Source organism: Blennius ocellaris, assembly GCF_963422515.1.
Source record: "Blennius ocellaris genome assembly, chromosome: 7".
Lineage (NCBI taxonomy): Eukaryota > Metazoa > Chordata > Actinopteri > Blenniiformes > Blenniidae > Blennius > Blennius ocellaris.
Genome location: NC_137656.1, coordinates 18228184 through 18247277, shown reverse-complemented (window position 1 = coordinate 18247277; position 19094 = coordinate 18228184). Strand labels below are relative to the sequence as shown.

Genomic DNA, 19094 nt, shown 5'->3' with positions numbered 1-19094 from the left:
TGTGAATGTTTTGTTGCCCTGGCTTCATTTACCCCTCCTCTTGCCACTGCCCTCACAACACTGGCAGGGTAACAGTCTCCATGGTACTGCATGTTGACCACATACCAGCTGATCGCAACTGGGATTTTTTTTTTTTTTTTAAACAACCTCACTGCAGGCCAACAAGAAACTGTTCAGCTCATTTCTATTGCAGACACTTTGAAATGTAATTTTTAACACATGTACCTTCTGCTAAACTGTGACAGTGAATGGCTAAGCTTATATTTCACTCAGTGTACAGTGGATGATAATTTAAGTTTGAATATCCAAATCAGTAGTCAATACAACAAAAACAAGCTTGAGACACGGCGTGTGTGTGTGTGTGTGTGTGTGTGTGTGTGTGTGTGTGTGTGTGTGTGTGTGTGTGTGTGTGTGTGTGTGTGTGTGTAGAGAAGAGGTGGGAAATCCTGGTCCTCGAGGGCACAGCCCTGCATGTTTGAGATGTTTCCCTGCTCAAACACACCTGAGTTATCGTGATGACGTTCTGCAGAAAGCTTGATAATGAGCCAGTAATTGCTGTCAGCTGTGTTGATGTGAGGACACATTTGAAACCGTGCAGGGCTGCGGCCCTCAGGGACAAGGATTGCCCACCCCTGGCGTAGGGGATAACTCATGAGTTTTATATTAAATTTAAACAAAATCTTGTTATTTGCATTTGAAGAATTATTTATTTAATCAATTATATTCATTGCATTGACAGCTCATGTGTTCTGTATTGCAGCCATCTTTAATGTGCCTTTCATGCCACCGCAAAATTTTGCTTCACCGAAAAAGACGACTTCTTCTAAAACGTATATTATATTCGATTAAGTGTAATTATTAAAAACCTACGAAAAACACACACAAAAAACACCCTGCAAAGGCAATTCAACCGCAGTCACAAAGTTTAAGGTTTCGCACCTTTGGCGAGCGAGTCTCCTTGTCCGGTGAAGTCGTATGTCACTCATTGACAGCCCCACGTGCTCAGGTAACGTGGAGGTCATAGAAACGTCACTGGCGTTGTCTTGGGGGGGTAGAGTTACCTGGGAAACCAATTAATTCGCAACACCATACAAGATTATAACCCAGGTGTGTCAAAACTCATTCTAGTTCAGGGCCCGTGCGGCATAATGCAGCCTTGTTTCATGTAGAGTGGGCTGGACCGGTATAGTAGAGGAATGATAACTTTAATGGAAACGGGGTTTTTTTTCTTTGTTTTAACGCCGAATATGTTTTTGTATTTTCAGAATCCGAACTGGATTTGTAGTCACGCAATGTCACACTTCTGCTGATCTCCACCGTTATGGAATGGGGAGGGGAAATCAATATAAGCTAACCAGAACATGCTGCTAAGTTTATCCTCTTTTTTTTATTTTTATCAGTACATAATCAGATCAGATATTTACCCTATTGATAAATATCTGACCTGATTCTTTAGCGATTCTCCCCAGAAGAGCCATGCACTACAGTTGTGAATGTGAAAGTATTTTATCACAACTATTGCGGTCAAGAAGTATGAAAGAAGCTACTGAAAGTTTGTTTTCTAGTACAGCGTACTGTTCTGTTCCCTGAGTTGTAAAAAAATAACAAGAAAAGCCACTTTTATTCAAGTGAAAGTAATGGTATTACTTGAGCCCACAGGACATTTCTCAATGTGTTAATGTGATTTTAAAAGCATTGTCTTAAGAAAGAATTTGATTACTTTCACAGAAGGGTATAAAGTAGCAATGCAAAGCTCATTTGTCAAAGTCTATCTGTACTACATTTTTTTTGTGAACTGATTGCAAATGGCCTACTTTGTCATTTGTTTGCAAAAACACAGCAGCTTCTTGACCACATTTGCACCTCACCTTCTGCTTCCTCTGCAGTACAGTTACTCCGATCATCTCCATATCAACCTCCAAGAATAGTCCCTCAAGTCTTCCTCACCAGCTCCACTTCTAAACATCCTTTGTCCAATATATCCACAATCTCATCCTGGCTTCTCTAAACCGCCCAGTCTCAGCAGTCCCTCTGATGTGTCCATGAACTATCAACAGCAAACATTACAGTTGAAGGTTGGAAGAATAATTACAATCGTGATTTGATTTTAGAAGCACTGTAAGGGCAATTTGAAAATGTTTGATGCTATACACCATTTGGATCACAAGGTGGTAGTGTTGTACCTCAGATAATCATAGTTACAGTAGGAACCAAACAGAAGTTTGATTACACAGTTTACGCCAGACTTGAGCGTCATCAGGCCCGGGGACCATATATGTGGCCCTTTAGCTCTGCTTGACCGGCCCTCAGTGTATCACTGGGAAATCCTAATACCAAATTATATTTACTGTTATTACTGGTTTTATTACATCTAAACTTGTTAGATTTGTCTGGTTATTGGCTATAATTACATTAATGGCTGTGTCTAATTCTTTCAGCGGTGTAAATATAGCTCTAATTTGATTATTTAATTAACTTGAAATTTAGAATTTCCAGACAAGGGCTGGGAAAGACAAAGTGATGCAGAGCAAATGTAGATTATAAAAAGTGTGTCATAGAACTGCTTAAATTCTTATTGAGCACAACGTATGTCTCGCTAATTTCCATGTAGCTCTTTAGGAAAATGAGTTTTCCATCTGTGAATTAAACCCTGTATATACACAGACAGACGGTCACAAATTCACATATGAAGGTTAATTTCCTCCCACAGTCCAGAAACATGCATGAGGTTAATGATTGATGCTAATATTGGCCCAAGGTGTGAATGTGAGTGCGTGTAGTTGCCTATCTCCGAGTACAGACTGGCGATCTGTCTATCCAGGATGTTTCCCAGGCGTATCCACAGGATAAGCGATTTGGAGGATGGATGGATTCAAATACATTTCAAATTGATTTATATAGCACCAAACACAACTCATTTTCTATGTGCTTTTTTGCAGAGAAAACCTCCACAAACCCATACGAGCAAGCATGGGTGGATAATAAAATGTGGTTTGAGAGAACCCAGGGTTTGAATGTTTCATTCTCAAACAGTTTCCCTCAGGGCCGCATGGAGGGTTTAATGGAGTTGTCTCGAGTCTGCATGTCTGTTCCAGTGTTTTTTTTCCCCCTTAATCCTTTGATCACGAGGGGGCTCTGTTCTGTAACTTCCCATTTAGCGATTTGGGCTCAGGCTCAGGGTGTGTTGATTCTTAAAGAAGCCATCCACTCTCACTTTCCCACTGTGGATGGCAGCAGAGGGCTTCCCAGGACGGCAAGGGCGTGTCCAACGAGCCACTGGCTGGTCCTCCACGGCAGGTTTACTTGCTGGGAAACACTGTTATAAGACCTTCGTGACGGAGCCGGGGCGAAGCAATCGTCACATTTCCAACCTTTCTTTTGTGCCCGTTTGTCGTGCAGCTGAACACACGGACATGCCCTCGGTGAAGAGCCTGACGCTGACGTACGACGCGCTGAACGAGGCCGCGTCGTTCTCGGAAGGGGACACGATCACCGGGAGAGTGACGCTGGCCTTGCTGAAGGAGACCACCGTGGACGCGCTGTTTGTCAAAGCCAAGGGGGACGCCAATGTCCGCTGGACACAAAAGAACGGCGATCGCACGAATACGTACTCGTCGCACAGGAGATACTTCAAACTGAAGCAGTTTTTAATCTCGGAGGAAAGTAAAGGTGGGTGGGCAGTGCGCTTTTTTTTTTTGAGGGGGGGGGGTTACCCACGCTTAAAACGTCGCCTCCCACCCCCCCCCCCCCCCCCCTTTTTTTTCTCTCTCTCTATTATTTTGGTGAATTGACATATTAAGAAAGACACGTGCCTACATTATGCATCGAGTTATATGTTCAGAAAGGTAATGTCCAGTTGGTGGGGCCACTGCTGTGCCGCTATGAGAATTTAACGATTTGCTTCAAAGACTTCAAATTCATTTAAGGATTATGAGGCAACTTAATAATAATAATTTAAAAAAAATCTGTGTAGTTTAAAGAATCTGAAATGATTCCAATGTAGTCTCGGTGAAGCCAAGTTCAAACTAATGTCTTGTTCTGTTTAAACAAAATTCCTTGTGTATGAAGCCAGGGGTGCCAAACATAATGTCAGGTCGCCAAATCTCAGGATATTCTTTGTTTCCACTTTGTTTTTCACCATAATGTATCTTTGAATTTTGCTTTATGTTAACATTCTAATCATTCTCTCCACAGATGTTTTTTTTTTTTTTTTTAAGAATTAAAGAGCCAAGCTGTTGAATTTCACTCCAGGGTATAATCTGCTCACAAAACACAGTTGCTAAAGTTCGATCTTTAGTTACAAAGTCTAGATTTATGTTTATTATTACAGCAGACTGAGATATAAAATAACGGGACACCAGAGATGCAACATAATTTTTTTGTCTTGTTACAGTATGTTAATCTTGCCCTCTACAGTTTGGCGTTTATCCAATATTGCTGTATCTTTGCTCACTTACTGCTGAATGATCAAGTAGTTTTAATCTCTCATAGTGCCTTTGGCCTTTCTGTAGATTGGCTCCAAATATGCACTAAAATCACAACTGCACAATAAAAAGACAAACTAGACATTCATACAGAAATTATTCTAACGATTTGATATTGTTCCCAACATGGTTTTGTAGATAGAAGTGGAACCTATTTTAACACACTTGACTCAGTCCACTTCACATATTGTATTTGTGAGTGCATTTGCATGGTAGAACAGTGTGGCACGAGAGTAAAAATAGCCTTGATGTTTTCCACCACCTGCACGGTGTCGTAAACTGGATGAAGTGGGTAATATTACTACGCTGCTCTCCTTTAGAAATAACATCAAAATTGTTCTTTTTTCAGACGTCGTTTTGGCTCGAGGGAACCATGTCTATAATTTCAGCTTCAAGATACCGAGAGAGTAAGTACCGGCCTGTAAAGTGATTTCAATTGCCAAATTGCTATTGTGCCTCTTGTGTACTTTCTGGGCAGTGGCTAAAACATTGTGTTAGCACAACTGAGTCCGCCTCTTGATTGCAGCTGGTAATTTGTCTCACTTCTGGTATCCTGTTGCAGAAGCATGCCTTCATCCTTCAGGGGGACTTATGGAAAGATTGTTTACTGCCTGGAAGCAAAGCTTTGCAGGAGTTGGAAAATGGACACGACGGCCCACAAGGAGATCGCTTTTGCCTCCAAAATGATTCCAAATCTTCATGGCCTCATGGTATGTGCAGTACACACACACACACACACACACGTAGGTAAAGATAAAATGTGTTTGTTCAAAAGAAAAATGAAGAAATAAGCAGGATTATGCCCTTTTGAAAGGTTTTGTTGTGGACATTTACTGTATGTTAAAATGTCCATAGTTTCACTTTTTCAATGTCTGTTTTGGGTATCATCACAGTTTGATGGGAATGTGGATACTGACATCACGACATGCGCCATTGTGTTTTCTCATCTTTGCTACTCCAACAGCTCCAAACAGCAGACAGAGAGTTATACAGTTCTATGAATCATAACATTTTTTAAACAGTAATATAAACAGTGACATACCTGCAGTTCGTGTATTATACAGTATATACACATTCCTAAAGTTTTAATGTGAGCACACTCGTTCACACTGCACATGCACACCAGTAATCACATTCAAGACATCCATTGTGATGTATACAACTTCCACAGCAGTAACGTGTGCTGCACTAAATCCAATACAATCCATGTGTGAGTAATATGGTGGTATTTTTACCAGCCAAAAAAAAAAAAAAAAAACACCCACAGCTTGAAAAATGTATGAGGGCGATGGACTTCGGAAGCACTGTATCTATGAAGTAGATCATAAATGATAAGCACAGTGAAAGGATTCTATCCCTTCCTTTGTTTCGTACAATTTAGGCTCATGAAGTGTTCCATTCACAAATGTACCTGGCAGAAGTCCATTTAGAAGCAAACTAACACCCGGTTGTGTTCATTGAGAGAAAGCAGAATCCCTCCAGTGGCACTGATGGTTGCCAGCAGATTTGTGTTTTAGCTCTTAATAAGACTCCACTATATGATAAATGCAGAAGTTAATAAGTCAAACTGTGGGAATTAAACTTCACATGGTTCAGCTGAGAGACGTACAGGCTGCCTGCTTTTCCTAGGTTAATTGATTATATATATATATGTGACATATTTGTTTGTGTTAGTTGTCATTCCAGTGAAGAAGTTTAAAAGAAATAGAAACTTAAACTCAGACAGTATAGATTAAAAAAAAAAGAATCAAACTAAAAAAAGGGAGCGGGCAACATAAAGTTGGTGTTTTGTAATTTTGTAATTTCTCATTTTCATCCTTATAAAGTTGCGTACATAACATCAGCATTTAGTATGCTAACTATGTCAAAACTGTTTTTCATCAGTTCATTTTTAAAGCACTCAAAAATCATAATCTTCCAACTGGAAGTAATTACAGTACACAGTGGAAGAAAGAAAATAATGAGGCTAATTTAATGTTAGGAGCTTTTAAATGCTTATATTTTGAGTCCTCGCCTATAATTTTGTATTTCAATCACATTGTTATTTGATTTCAGCTTTAACCTCTACAAATGGACTGAAACTCATTGTTTTCCCTATTTATTGCATTGTAGTCTCCACAAATTGGCTCAAAGCAGAAAGAGATCGGACTTTTCTCGAAAGGAAACGTCAACATGGACGTCTCCCTTGACAAAGGGGCCTTTGCTGCAGGTAGTAAAATTCTTTAAATGAGGCGTCTTGATAAATGTGAAGCATCTGTTTTGTGATGTGTCATAGCCAACATTATGAAAATAACTACTAATAAAATAAGTTATGCTTTAGAATGAGTAAAATATGTGAGAATTCATCATTTGTTTTCAGACATTAGATGTTCTCAAATCTGTAAGATCATTGAAACGGACCATATTTGAACACTTTAATTACTCATTTACTGAGCACTTACTTAAACAGCACAGCCATTTCCTGGAACAGATGGGTAGAGTCTATTATTTCATGCCACATGAATAAGTTGTTGATAATAATGGCGCATTCATTTGCATGATTACATTTCTAGATCATGACATTTCAATGGAAACATTTTGTTTTTCTTACAGGTGAAACAATGGTGGTTGTCGCAAAGATCAACAATTCTTCCTCCAGCGAAATGACTCCAAAATTTTCTTTGCAACAGCAAATTGTGTACCGTGCCAACGGTCACACTAAACAGGAGTCCCACACTGTCCAGAAAGTGGTTGACCACTGTATTACAGCACATATTCAAAAAGAGGTCAAGTGTATGATGAAGATCCCAAAAGAGCTGACAATGACGATCCACAACTGTGACATCATGTCAGTATCATATCATTTAAAGGTATGTACCCATCTTTTTTAAAAAAAAGAAAGTTTTAACTTGTTGATTGTTTCCTTCAAATTTCTATTAAGTGGGATGTACTGTATTTTCGCAGGTATCCCTGGACATCAGCTTCTCTTTCGATCCAAAAGTTGTGTTCTCAGTGGTCATTATACCTCCCGACCTTGCTTCTGGCCATCAGGAGGATATGGCTGTGGGTGGTTACCCAGCTGGTGCTGTTGGGGGCCCAAGTAACAGCGACTTCCCTGGCTCCACAGCGTACATGCCTCCCTATCCTGCAACCCCACAAGCAGCCAGTTATGGATACGCAGGAGTCCAACGTTATTCAACACCACCACCTGCATATCCAGGTAATCCGCCTGTGTACCCCGGTCCACCTGGTGGACCGGGGTACCCGTCTCCGTCTGCTCCCACAGCTGGGGCCTACGGTAGCGCACCGGTGCCATACCTCTACGGACACCCATATACAGCAGCGTCTTCGACACTTCACCCTCCGCCCAATGCCCCAGAATTTGTCCCACAACCGCCTGTCCCCACAGCCCCGCCCATCCAGCCACCGCCTCCTGCCCTATCTCCATCAGCTCCCTCATACAACTTTGTGCCTTCTGCACCAGCGTCGAATTTTGATTTCCTGTCTCAAGCAGACGAAGCTCCTCCATCATACTCGCTGCTATTCCCGTCATCTGCAACTGATGCAAATTCTTCATCCAATGCAAAATAGTTGAAATTATGTTTATGGACAAGATCAGATATTGTAATGAAGTGTGTACTGAAATGTGAAATTAGAATGAAATATTGAAATATTTTTTTTTACTAGTGTGAATTTAGAGTAGAAAATGAATGTGTTTAATATGATTGCAAGCATTTAGATAGTTATATAAAATAGACTTTTGCACTGTGTGATGTTTTCTGGTCAATTCAGGTCGCCTTTTGGCTTCATTTAGCTGCAAATGTAATGACTGACACCCTAAATGCCTTGTTTAACATCCAAAGTGTTCTTTATCTCAGCATTATTTTGTATTTACTTGCTCTACCTCACTTTCCTGTGTAGAGAACCAGTAAAAGGAAATGGATGCACATTGTATCCAAAATGTATTGTTTCACTAAAAGAATTAACAAAGGAGCCAAATATTTCCTACTCAATACTTTTGAGTCTCTGCCACTAAAAACTGGACTATACTTTTCAATTTCATGTGAACTTCACTAATAGACGTTATTAAAGATCTGTTGAATATCTCTGAATTGTTGCATGTATGTGGAGCCACTTTTCCAAAAAAGGAGCCCTGTTTCTTCTTTATTTCCTCCGTGGTCAGTGTTTGTTTCCGGGCGACAGCACCCCCAAACCAGCAGCTGTTGCAACTGTGAAACCTTTTCCAGGCTGTTTGGTCCGGTCCCAGAAGTGAATGTGAACACCATCCGAACCAAACGGAAGTGTGAAAATGTCCGGCTCCCCTTCCTTCCAAAGTGAACCGAGTCCCTAATGTTTTCCACTCTTTGCCTTGGGTTACACGACACTGCACTACACCAGTGGTTAGTCTAACATTGACAACAAAGATTTATCCTGACGTGCCTTCACCATCACGCCATTTAAAGTCACTCATGATTGCTGTCAGCTGAAGGACGATGCCAGAAAACAGCCAAAGAACGAGAAGAATGTAGAAACTTCACACAAAGATGCTTTGGGTAAGATTTGAACAACAGGTGTTTTCGCTGCACATTGACAGTGTTAAACGTGTCTATTCCTTTGATAGTGCTGTATGCAATAGGAAGTTGCATAATTACCAAGATACGATTTTCTCAGCTTTCACAAGACAATGACAAGCAACAGAGCCACTTGTTGCTATATATTGCTGCTTTTAAACTCCGGAAAAGAAGCAAGTTCGTCATATACAAACAAAAAGGTTTTTTTTTAATTAAAAAAATATATTTTTGGGGGGGTGTAGGGTGGGCTGATGGCTGGGGGACAACATACAATACTCCTGTTAGTGCTACATATATTATTTATAGTTATCACACTGATCCAAATATTTTCCAACTGCTGTGAGATTAAACCAGCCTGAGCAGCTCCATCTAGGCAGTAACATGATTTTCAAGCAGGAATATAAATTAAAAAGGCAGCAACAATAAAATAGCATGATTTTGATAATTGAAGGAATATTGGCAGAACACAAGAAACATCAGCAGCAAATTTCATTGATGAGGAGTGGAAGCGTGTGTGTGTGTGTGTGTGGGGGGGGGGGGGGGGGGGTGTCTACTAGGTGTGGTTGGAACTGTTGTGTAATTTATTTTTACACTACAATCATGCACGTTTGTAGAACATCCATTGTTGAGGTCTGGTAGTAGTTGAAACTTTCAAGTGGCACATCTGCATAACTTAAGGATTGTTTGATGTATGTTGATGATTACATGCAAAAATAAGAAGAATTTACCATATCTGTGCAGGAAGCAGTAGATTTGTCATCTTTAACTAGAACTGCAGCCATGTTGAAAAAAACCTGGCCTCTCCAAAAAAGTTTTTTTAATGTATATATTATTTAAACTGTTGTGATATATATACAATAGCACAAAAGCATAAAGCATAAATCGTGCAACGAACATCTCACTGCAGACGAAAAACCAGACAAAGCTTGGAAGATTAAGGAAATAAAAGTTTCATCCTTGCAAGCAAGGTTTCTAGTTTGATTTTATTGACGTGTACCTTTCTCACCTCCCAGTTGCTCATAGATGCACAATGGGATATTATGTTCATTTTCATGTCAGTGGTTTTTATCAAATTAAATTAATATTAAATTGGCTGTTTTTCATTTTGCTCATTAGTGAGATCAGCTGCATTATGCGTGTTGTTTGTTTAAAATCTTCAAACATTCCACTATTACAGCTGGTGGTTTTGCACAGCAGATTCTTGTAATAAACATCACTATTAGTTAGAATTGAGTAGTTATGGCAGTTCCTTTATGATGTCCGATGTGCAGGTGGGGTCTGTGTCGTTTGCAGGACCAATTCCCACAGTCGACAGGTCACCAGCGTGGGTACCCGAGGGGATTAATAATGTAAGATTCGTATCTTTTACTCTTAAAAGCATTAAAAGCATCAAAGTGAAGTACATTTCAGTGAAAGCAATGGACAGGAGGAGCAGATGTGCAGAACAGCGAGCACCAAAACTACTTCAATGTCAAACAGCACTCAGTCGCAAAAAAGAACCAGGTAAAAGGATTTCTTACTTTAAAGCTTTAAAAAAGTTTAAATCCTAACTAAAATTGTGAAACTTGTTGTGTGTTTGTCTTGGACTCCAACAAAACTATTCCAACACGGTTAATGTGGATCGATACCAAAATGTTGATGCGATTTAGATCAGTAGTTAGAATGTTATCAATAGTTAATATTAGTCCATACAATAAGATACAGCCTTAAAACCTACCAGTTAAAAAAGTGAAATAAAAACATGACACTGAATAAGAAATATTATCAAAGCAAAAATTTTAATAAAAATGCCTTCAACGAATTAAGACATTGGGCTTTTCTACAAAGTATCTGCGTGAATGTGGTATTGGCAATGCCAGAAATGGTCTCTTTTTCTATCCGATCAGAAAGGAGATCATTGTTATTAGAGTGAGGTCTGGGAAAGACAATGAGGACAAGAAACAGCTGGAAGTAATGATGACATACAATCAAATTGCAACATTGCCTCTCAGAGTCAAGACAGGAATAAGGCATTCCAGGAACGCATGGCAACGCTGAACTAAAAACAAACAAACAAAAAAAAGATTTTTTGTATATGTGATAGTTTAACATTGGAAAATCCTACTTACCACAACTGCCAATCCAAATAGATTAAATGACATAAAGAATGATTGAAGTTTATTCAGAGAGGAAAAAATAAAACCAGAAAGTTACAAAATTATAGTCATTATCTATATGAATGTCCATAAATGTACAAACAAATGAATTATTGATGAAAATGGCAAGTTTTTCCTGTTTTCATTGTATGTCAGATTAGTACTCAGCGGGCAATTAAAATGATTGGTGTTTTGCCTATAATCTTATTGCTTTGTTTTGTGCGATTGATGTAATGTGATTCCCCAGAGGCTGCATTGTGGGCAGCTCTATTATGCTCACAAACAAAGGGAGCAGACGTTGAAGCACTAGTGCATCTATTCTGCCCACAAACTATCAAATAAGGAAGTGCTGCATTTTTGAGGATGTGAGGAAAGTACTCTTCAGTTACCGCAAAGTGCATTGTGCTCAAAACTGGCAAAACTGTATGAAAAATCCACTTCATGAGACATCGAAATTTGAAAATAAAACCCTTTTTGATTTGAAGTAATTTATTCAATATATTTTTGTACTATTAACTATATAGAAGTTAATATATATTCACACAGAGATGGCTGTCTTTACATCAGTCACATTTTTCAGGGCAAAATGTGATAAATCCTGCTAAAAGTCAACTGGCAAACCTAATCTTTATTATTATTAAAATGTATTTCTCAAAAAGGATCCATTACAACTCAATGCATCCCTCACATAACTTGGAAGACAGGATAAATGGACAATGAAGACAATGTTCAACAGTTGTTTTCATTCATTTAGGTTTTCTTTGCAATGAATATTCTTTCCTCTGATGGAGAATAAAACTGGGCAAACAAAAGGATCGGTAGTCTCATCTTATTTTGAAACAAAGACAGCATGAAAAGAATTGTTTATAAACCTTATGACAGCATCCTGACTTCTTTACAAATCAAATTATTATATTCTTTTTTTCAGATCCATATTGTAGTCTAATTAATATATTTTTTATTAAGTTTAAATATACAACTAGCACATTGTGTGTATGCCATTCCAAAGCTGTCAGTAGTTCATGAAGTAGGCTACTTACTGAATCAGAAAATAATGAAAACCTAGATTGCAGCTGTTGCGACTCCTACAAAAATAGGTCATATGAAGTTAATTTTGCTAACTGAGAACACCATCATAATACCTTGATGACATTTCATCAGAGATGTTTCATTTAAAACATACAGTGCATCTGAGAAAATGGTGTCCGTGAGAGGAGGTCGTCGGTTTTGATATTCTAATCTTATCCACAATAGCGATAGGAAATATAGACCTTCTCCTATTGCAAAGTGGTAAAGATGGCCTCATGTGTTGCACCCTCTGACTTCTTCACACATAACATACTGGATTTAAAACAACATTTCTAACTAGAGCCCCCTTCAGGAAATTCTGTGGCTGCAGCAGAAGTGACAACACTGAACAATGTATGGCGTGTACAAGAGTCAATTAAAAATACAACAACATACTTTTTATGAGCTCACAGTGAACGTTTTGTGATTCCTGATGTCGGGATTTATAGCCCCACATGATCACAATGAACAGGTTATCATATGGTTATCACATGAGCTAACTTTCAACCCAGATTAGCAATGCACTACGACCAAATAATCCATCAGACACAGTCAGTATCATTTCTGTCCGGGGTTAATTGTTTTGCAGCCAGAGAAAAGCAGGCTTCCCTCATCGCTGTCCTCTTTAAAAGACAAAAAGAAAGGACCTTTTTGTGAAAATACAACTGAATAAATATCGAATGAACAATATTGTCTCTTTCTCCAATGTTCTATTTCTAGTACTTTGAAACATACATCTTCAAACATAAATATGTATGTTATTGTCATTGTCCATGGCTGTATGGTTTCGTGTTTACAAAGTAACTCATAGCTAAATCAAGAGATTTTTTGCAAGAGAAGTTCAACTCCAGGAGAGGAGACTCAGTTGGATTCATTTCATCAACATAGCCGAGTTATTGTTGTCAGGTTGTGATCTTTGTGTACACACCGAGGAAGCTTTTTATGAATATACAGTTTCAATGAGGACAAGTGAGGATTGTTTTTGTTGTTGTTGTTGTTGTTAGTAATGCGTTTTGAGATGTTTATTAGGCCTGACTGTCAAGAAAACACATTCCTGTTCACCTTTGGATTAAGCCATTCTCGTGCAGGTGAAAATCACAAAAACAACTCATCCATGTTTGACTTATATGACATAATACACAAAGAAAATATAAGCTTTATTTCACATGTATGTTGCCTCTTACTCAAACATTTTATTTCATTCTCAAAACAGTTTTTGATTCAATGACTGCTCATCAAAACATTCTCATTCTCATTTGATAGCAGTTCCTACCGTCACTGCATCTGTCGAAACACAGCTGTCTGCGTTTTGTGGCCTGAGCTCCCGATGGCAACAAACCAAACGGAATGCATGATCATTTTCACAACAGTTTTCCGGGAAGCAGGAACCGCCCATATGATGAAGACACTTTACAATAGACTGCTCACATTTACACCACACCTCTTTCCGCTTTCCTGCCTCAAATGCTTACGACGTTGTACCACGTGCAGTGAGTGCTGTCAGTGGCTGTGTGTCGCTGAGGGAGGGTTATGATCTGTGTTTCCTGGAGGCTTGTGGTTTAGAGTTTCAGTTAGAGGCTACTTGACTTGAAGCTCCTTCAGTCGGATAAACAAAGGCACAGATTTAACGACAACATGTCTCCCTTCAAGGACTTAAATTTGATTTTGGAAACGTTGAACCAAGAGGGCACGTTTTCCGAAGGAGATACTATTATAGGCACAATTACTTTCAATCTGAAAGAAGACACCAAGGTGAAGAGCATTTCAGTGAAGACTAAAGGGGATGCAAACGTGCACTGGACAGAAGGGTCTGGAGATAATAAGGATTCCTACAGTGCGCACGTGCGATATTTCAAAATCAAAGAGTACTTGGTTGCCAAAACCGCTCAAGGTAGGTCCTAAAGTTGTGGGCGTTAACTGTGTGATCCAGCACGTACATTGTAGACATTTTGGACATTGCTGTTGTTTTAGGTTGTCACAATAGGGAATGCACACTTTTTTTGCAGATATACTGGAATAAAGTATCACAATACCTTGACTGCACTATTTTTTTATGTGGCTTCACAGTAATTTTGCCACATTCTTCTCACAGCTTCAACAGTTCAGCATCGACACAATCAGCCTTGATTTAAATACCATTTACTCATGACGTCACCGTAATTTAACCAAGAATATGAATCATTTTAACCACATTCACGCTTACAGGAACATTTTGAGTCATAAAGGAACCTTATACATATGGGTTTTTTTTTAATTGACTGGTGATGTCAGAAACCTGTAGAAAACAAGCAAACATATAGGGAGAACATATATCTTCCTCACAGAAAGGCCCAGAAAAAGAAGATTACAACCCGATACAACACAAAATTTTTATTTTAGAAGGTTAAGAATATTGCATACCACTTAAGAGACTCAGGGGTTTCTAAGAATGTATGAAAGATCAAATAAACCTCACTTTATTTGCAGGTACTGTGCTTCCCCAAGGGATCCATAATTTCAAGTTTGAAGTCAAACTCCCTCAGGGGTGAGCACGAAGCTTTTATCTTTATTGCTGCTTGTTTCCTCATTTGGTCTGATGCTCGCTGTATTGCAAAGCCACAAAGTCCAGCTTTAATCAAGAGTGAACACAGACCTAGTTATCAGCTATCAACAGTTTTTTCCACCACCTGCAGGATCTCCACCCATGCGCCTGAGGAGACATAAAGAGGTGATGCTCTTGTGACACCTGCTGGTGTACTTGTCACAGCAATTACTCTGAATGATAAGACAAACAATGAAGATATTGTTAATTTATTAGGGTACAGATGTGAATACATAATGGAAAGATGTTTCGGTTTCTGCTAGAGATTTTTAACCATATTGTCTGACAATGAAGAAAGTATTTCAAATACTCTGATCCAGTGAACAATGAACATTTTCAAGTCTGCGCTCAGATTTCAGTTCACAGCTACTTTTACGCTGCTTAACAATGATACAACTGCAGTAGTGGTTTTTGGAGCTTAAGAAGAGCGATGAACAGTTTGTGCTTTTCTCCAGGTTCTGGTGTTAAAAAAAACAAAACAGTGTCATATCAAAACAATCACAAAGACAGCTTATTATAAAGAGCATAGTGAGGGTTAAAGGACTGATGTCTCAGTAGGATTTAGAGAAGTTAATCCACCCATTTATTTTCAGTCGACTATAACTCTGACTTCACTGGTCTTCCGCTGATTGAAAACGCTGCCGCTCAAGTCCTGCTGAACACCAGAAAGCGAACCACATCAGTCCAGTTGTCAGGTTTTTGCACTGCCTTCGGTGGAAAAACCTGAAAGAATGGATTTCATGAATGGAAATTCAGTCTTTTCCATGGATTTCACAAAGAATGGATTCCATAATAATAGATAATAATACTGCTGGTCTACAAAACACTGCATGGTTTAGGCCCAAAATACAGCTCAGATCCTCTGTTACCACACCTGCAGAAGCTTTTATGTACAATACTGTTGTACATTTATACTCTTATATTTAATGCTCTATTTTAATTAATTTTATATTTTATATTTCATTATGCTTTTTTCCTTTTTAACTTTTCTTTTTGTTTTTATGCACCTTTTTCTTGTTTTTATTCACACTTTTCATGAGCAACTTTGTTGTTGTTGAACACTTTATTTGTCATTATACGTATAATATAATGAAATTGCAGGTGCTGCTGTCTGTTTGATGAATAAAGTGCACAAAATGACCCATAAAATTGATAGTACGTGTAATATAAAAGCACTTAATATCAATGCAGCAGTAGAAAGTATTAGAACGGGAAATAATTAAAAACGTAGACACGTTATAAAAGCATCATGAGCAAGATTACTGTGAGATTAAAAACACTAATGCCTGGTTCAACTGTTATTTAAGGATCTGATGGCCCAAGGATAAAGAATGTTTAGAAGTCTGGATGTGTGGGTCTTCATTGGCCTATAGCGTTTGCCAGGAGGCATCAGTTCAAACATGGGATGAGCTCTTTCAGGACAGCAGTATTCTTTCTCTGTCATCTGGAACTGTCCGTGTTTGTTCATGTACAACATATTGAATTGCATTGTTGCTATGCAAATAAAGCTGCTTCGCCTTATCATACTTGGAAGGTTTTAGTCTTAAAACATACCACTAACCCTGTAATCTATCTTTATAATTCACTACTATGTTCTGGTTCTGTGTTACAGAGAAATGCCATCATCCTTCAAAGGCACAAGTGGAAGAATTGTGTACCTGGTTGAAGCAAAGATTTCCAGACGCTGGCGGTGGCCTTCATCGGTGGCAACAGAGCTCCAGTTTGTTTCGAAGTCTTTTCCACAATTTCAGCAAGTGATGGTGAATATGGCAAAATGAAAACCACTTAATACATTTGTGTATCAAAGTTATTAATTCATGGGAGAAATTCCAGCATCACAGCAGTAAAATGTATCGGACAAGGTCAAATTTTAAAGTTCACTTCGTGTGGTCTTCGCAAAGATTGCCTAACTCAACACTCGACTGGAAAAAAGACACAATTTTGTTCTGGAATTTGAATTGTGATGAGTGGAGGCCAAGGCCTGGCCCCTGGCCAAGTGGGGGCCCTAAGCAGGATTTTATTTTGGGGGCCCCCTTCCAATAACATAATAATAATTATTGTTATTATTATTACTATTACTATTATTATCGTATTGACGTTTGGAAGCCATCTCTCTCTCTCTACTCTCTACCTGTAAACAACTGCCTGCCGGCCCATCTGACCGCTGATTGGTCAGATGGTGATGCTTCGCGCTTTCGTCTCTTTTTTTTTCTCTCTCTCCTGCCTCGGGCTGATTTGGTGGCGGTGCTCTACGCACGCCTCTCGGCAAAATGCACGTGCATCCTTTGCGCATTTGCAGAGTATGATGATACTTTATTGATCCTGAGAGAAATTCAATTCACTTGCGCAAAATGGGGCCCCCATGGATCGCGGGGCCCTACGCAAAGCGCGTGTTCTGCGTGTAGGGAGGGGCGGGCCTGGTGGAGGCTGTCAGTTGACTGTGGAATATGTCTGTTTTTAATATGTTTGCAGTGTCCCCAGTCTGGTTCAGTGGATAAAACTGTGGGGACTTTCTCGAAAGGACAGCTCCAAATGTCTGCTTCTGTTAACAGAGGGGTTTGCTTTCCAGGTAAAGTGCCTGTGACTTACTACCTGTTTCTTTGGTGAGTTAGTTGATATTCAAGGGTTACCCACAACAGTGCATACAGATACTGAATTTCATAATTATACAAAATAGTTAGTGATTCATTTGTATATCTGGATACCATGTTTTGTCTCTACAAGGTGACACATTATCTGCTTTTGCCACGATCTGCAACTCCTCATCAAAAGACGTGAAGCCCAAATTCAGTTTACAGCAGAAAATCGTGTACCGTGCCGAAGGTCACACCGACATCAGCGATAAAACGATATTCAAAATGGTTGGAGACACAATCACACCGAGGGCAGGGGTGACCGTCCCCTGTGAAGTGAAGATTCCTGAGGATGTTCTCTACACTCTCCATAACTGTGAAATCATCTCAGTTGAGCATTACCTGAAGGTATGTAATGAGACATACTGTATAATCAACATGATCCGGTTTTGAAACATTGGTATTTGTGTATCCCGTCTTTAGCCCAATGGCAACTATGATTGGCTCCAGCCCTTAAATTGGATTGAGGGGTATAGAAAATGAGTAGATAGACGTTGCAATAAAGTGGCATTTCATTTAGAGTAATGGCAGTTGGTAATCATTTGTATTTTTCAATGAAATGATTGGGACCATTTTGTTTTCTCAATGTATCTCCGTTACTCAGGTGTATTTGGACATCAGTTTTGCTTTCGATCCAGAGGTGGTGTTTCCGCTCTTCGTTGTTCCTTCTGACCTCATCAATGCTCAGCACAGCGAGGATCTGGGACCCACCTGGGCCTGCTGCTACTCCAACTAACAGCAACTTCAATCCCTCTGGCTTCAATGTGGGACTCAATCCGCTGGCTTGATAACTTACCTGTACCCAGCACTGGATCCCACTCAGTAAACAACCATGACATGTAGTTTTTCTAACCAATGGTGCTTTTGACTTTGCAACTTCCATCCAGTTCCTACTGTTCCACATTCGTTTCAACAGAGAGACGATCCTCCACCATATTTGTCAATTTCCCTCCCCTCTCATGGCCTTCGGAGGAGTGGATCAGGAGACTGTATTCCTATCAATGCTGTCTTTTTGTGCTGTTTTTAAGTGAACAACTGTATACCCCCCCCCCCCCAAGTGTTTTTCACCTCTTATTTTCTTTATATACAGACTGAAATATAACAGATATAGACTTACTTGCATGTATAATGCTACTTTAAGAGTTTCTTCTGTTCGTCACATTCTTGGGGTACATCATGACAGAGAAAAACACCATGTGACCCTGCAGGCCCCAAAAGCTGTCCCATTCCTCACCGTAACGATTGAGACTGTCCTATTCAACTGGCAGCACTATTTTCTCCTTATAACAGATTTATGCTCTTTCAAAGTAATTAGTAGTCCGTGGAGTTGTAGCGCGGTGGCTGTAAACACTTTTCTGCATGCCATAGTGGTAAACAAAGACTGTGTGAGAGCTGTGTACAGTAGTTGGCAGAATTTTCTGGAGAGAGATGGATAAGATGGTAGCATGCAGTAATGTATGCAAAATTGTGAAGATGATTCAAGCAGAGATTTGCTTTATTTATTTGTGTGCGAAGAATAACGGCTTCTCGGGAGAGGTTCAATAAAAGAGGGAAAATTGTCTTACTTTTAGTTCTTTATTTAATAAAAAAACAAAACAATTGAAGCATTAGGAATAAGTTCAAAATTCTGTAATAAAAAAACA

At 39.3% G+C, this 19094-nt stretch overlaps 1 protein-coding gene across 1 annotated transcript; it reads left to right on the top strand.

Annotated features, from left to right (window-relative positions):
• The first annotated feature begins 3346 nt into the window (after window positions 1–3346).
• LOC308132852 (uncharacterized protein) lies at window positions 3347–19015 on the top strand. The gene is made up of 12 exons (XM_080500036.1): window positions 3347–3669; window positions 4834–4891; window positions 5047–5194; window positions 6597–6693; window positions 7077–7333; window positions 7428–8045; window positions 13888–14128; window positions 14704–14761; window positions 16431–16578; window positions 17291–17387; window positions 17543–17799; window positions 18056–19015. The coding sequence occupies exons 1-12, from the start codon at window positions 3414–3416 to the stop codon at window positions 18185–18187; spliced, it is 2367 nt and encodes a 788-aa protein (XP_080356162.1). The 5' UTR covers window positions 3347–3413; the 3' UTR covers window positions 18188–19015.
• The last annotated feature ends 79 nt before the right edge of the window (window positions 19016–19094 follow it).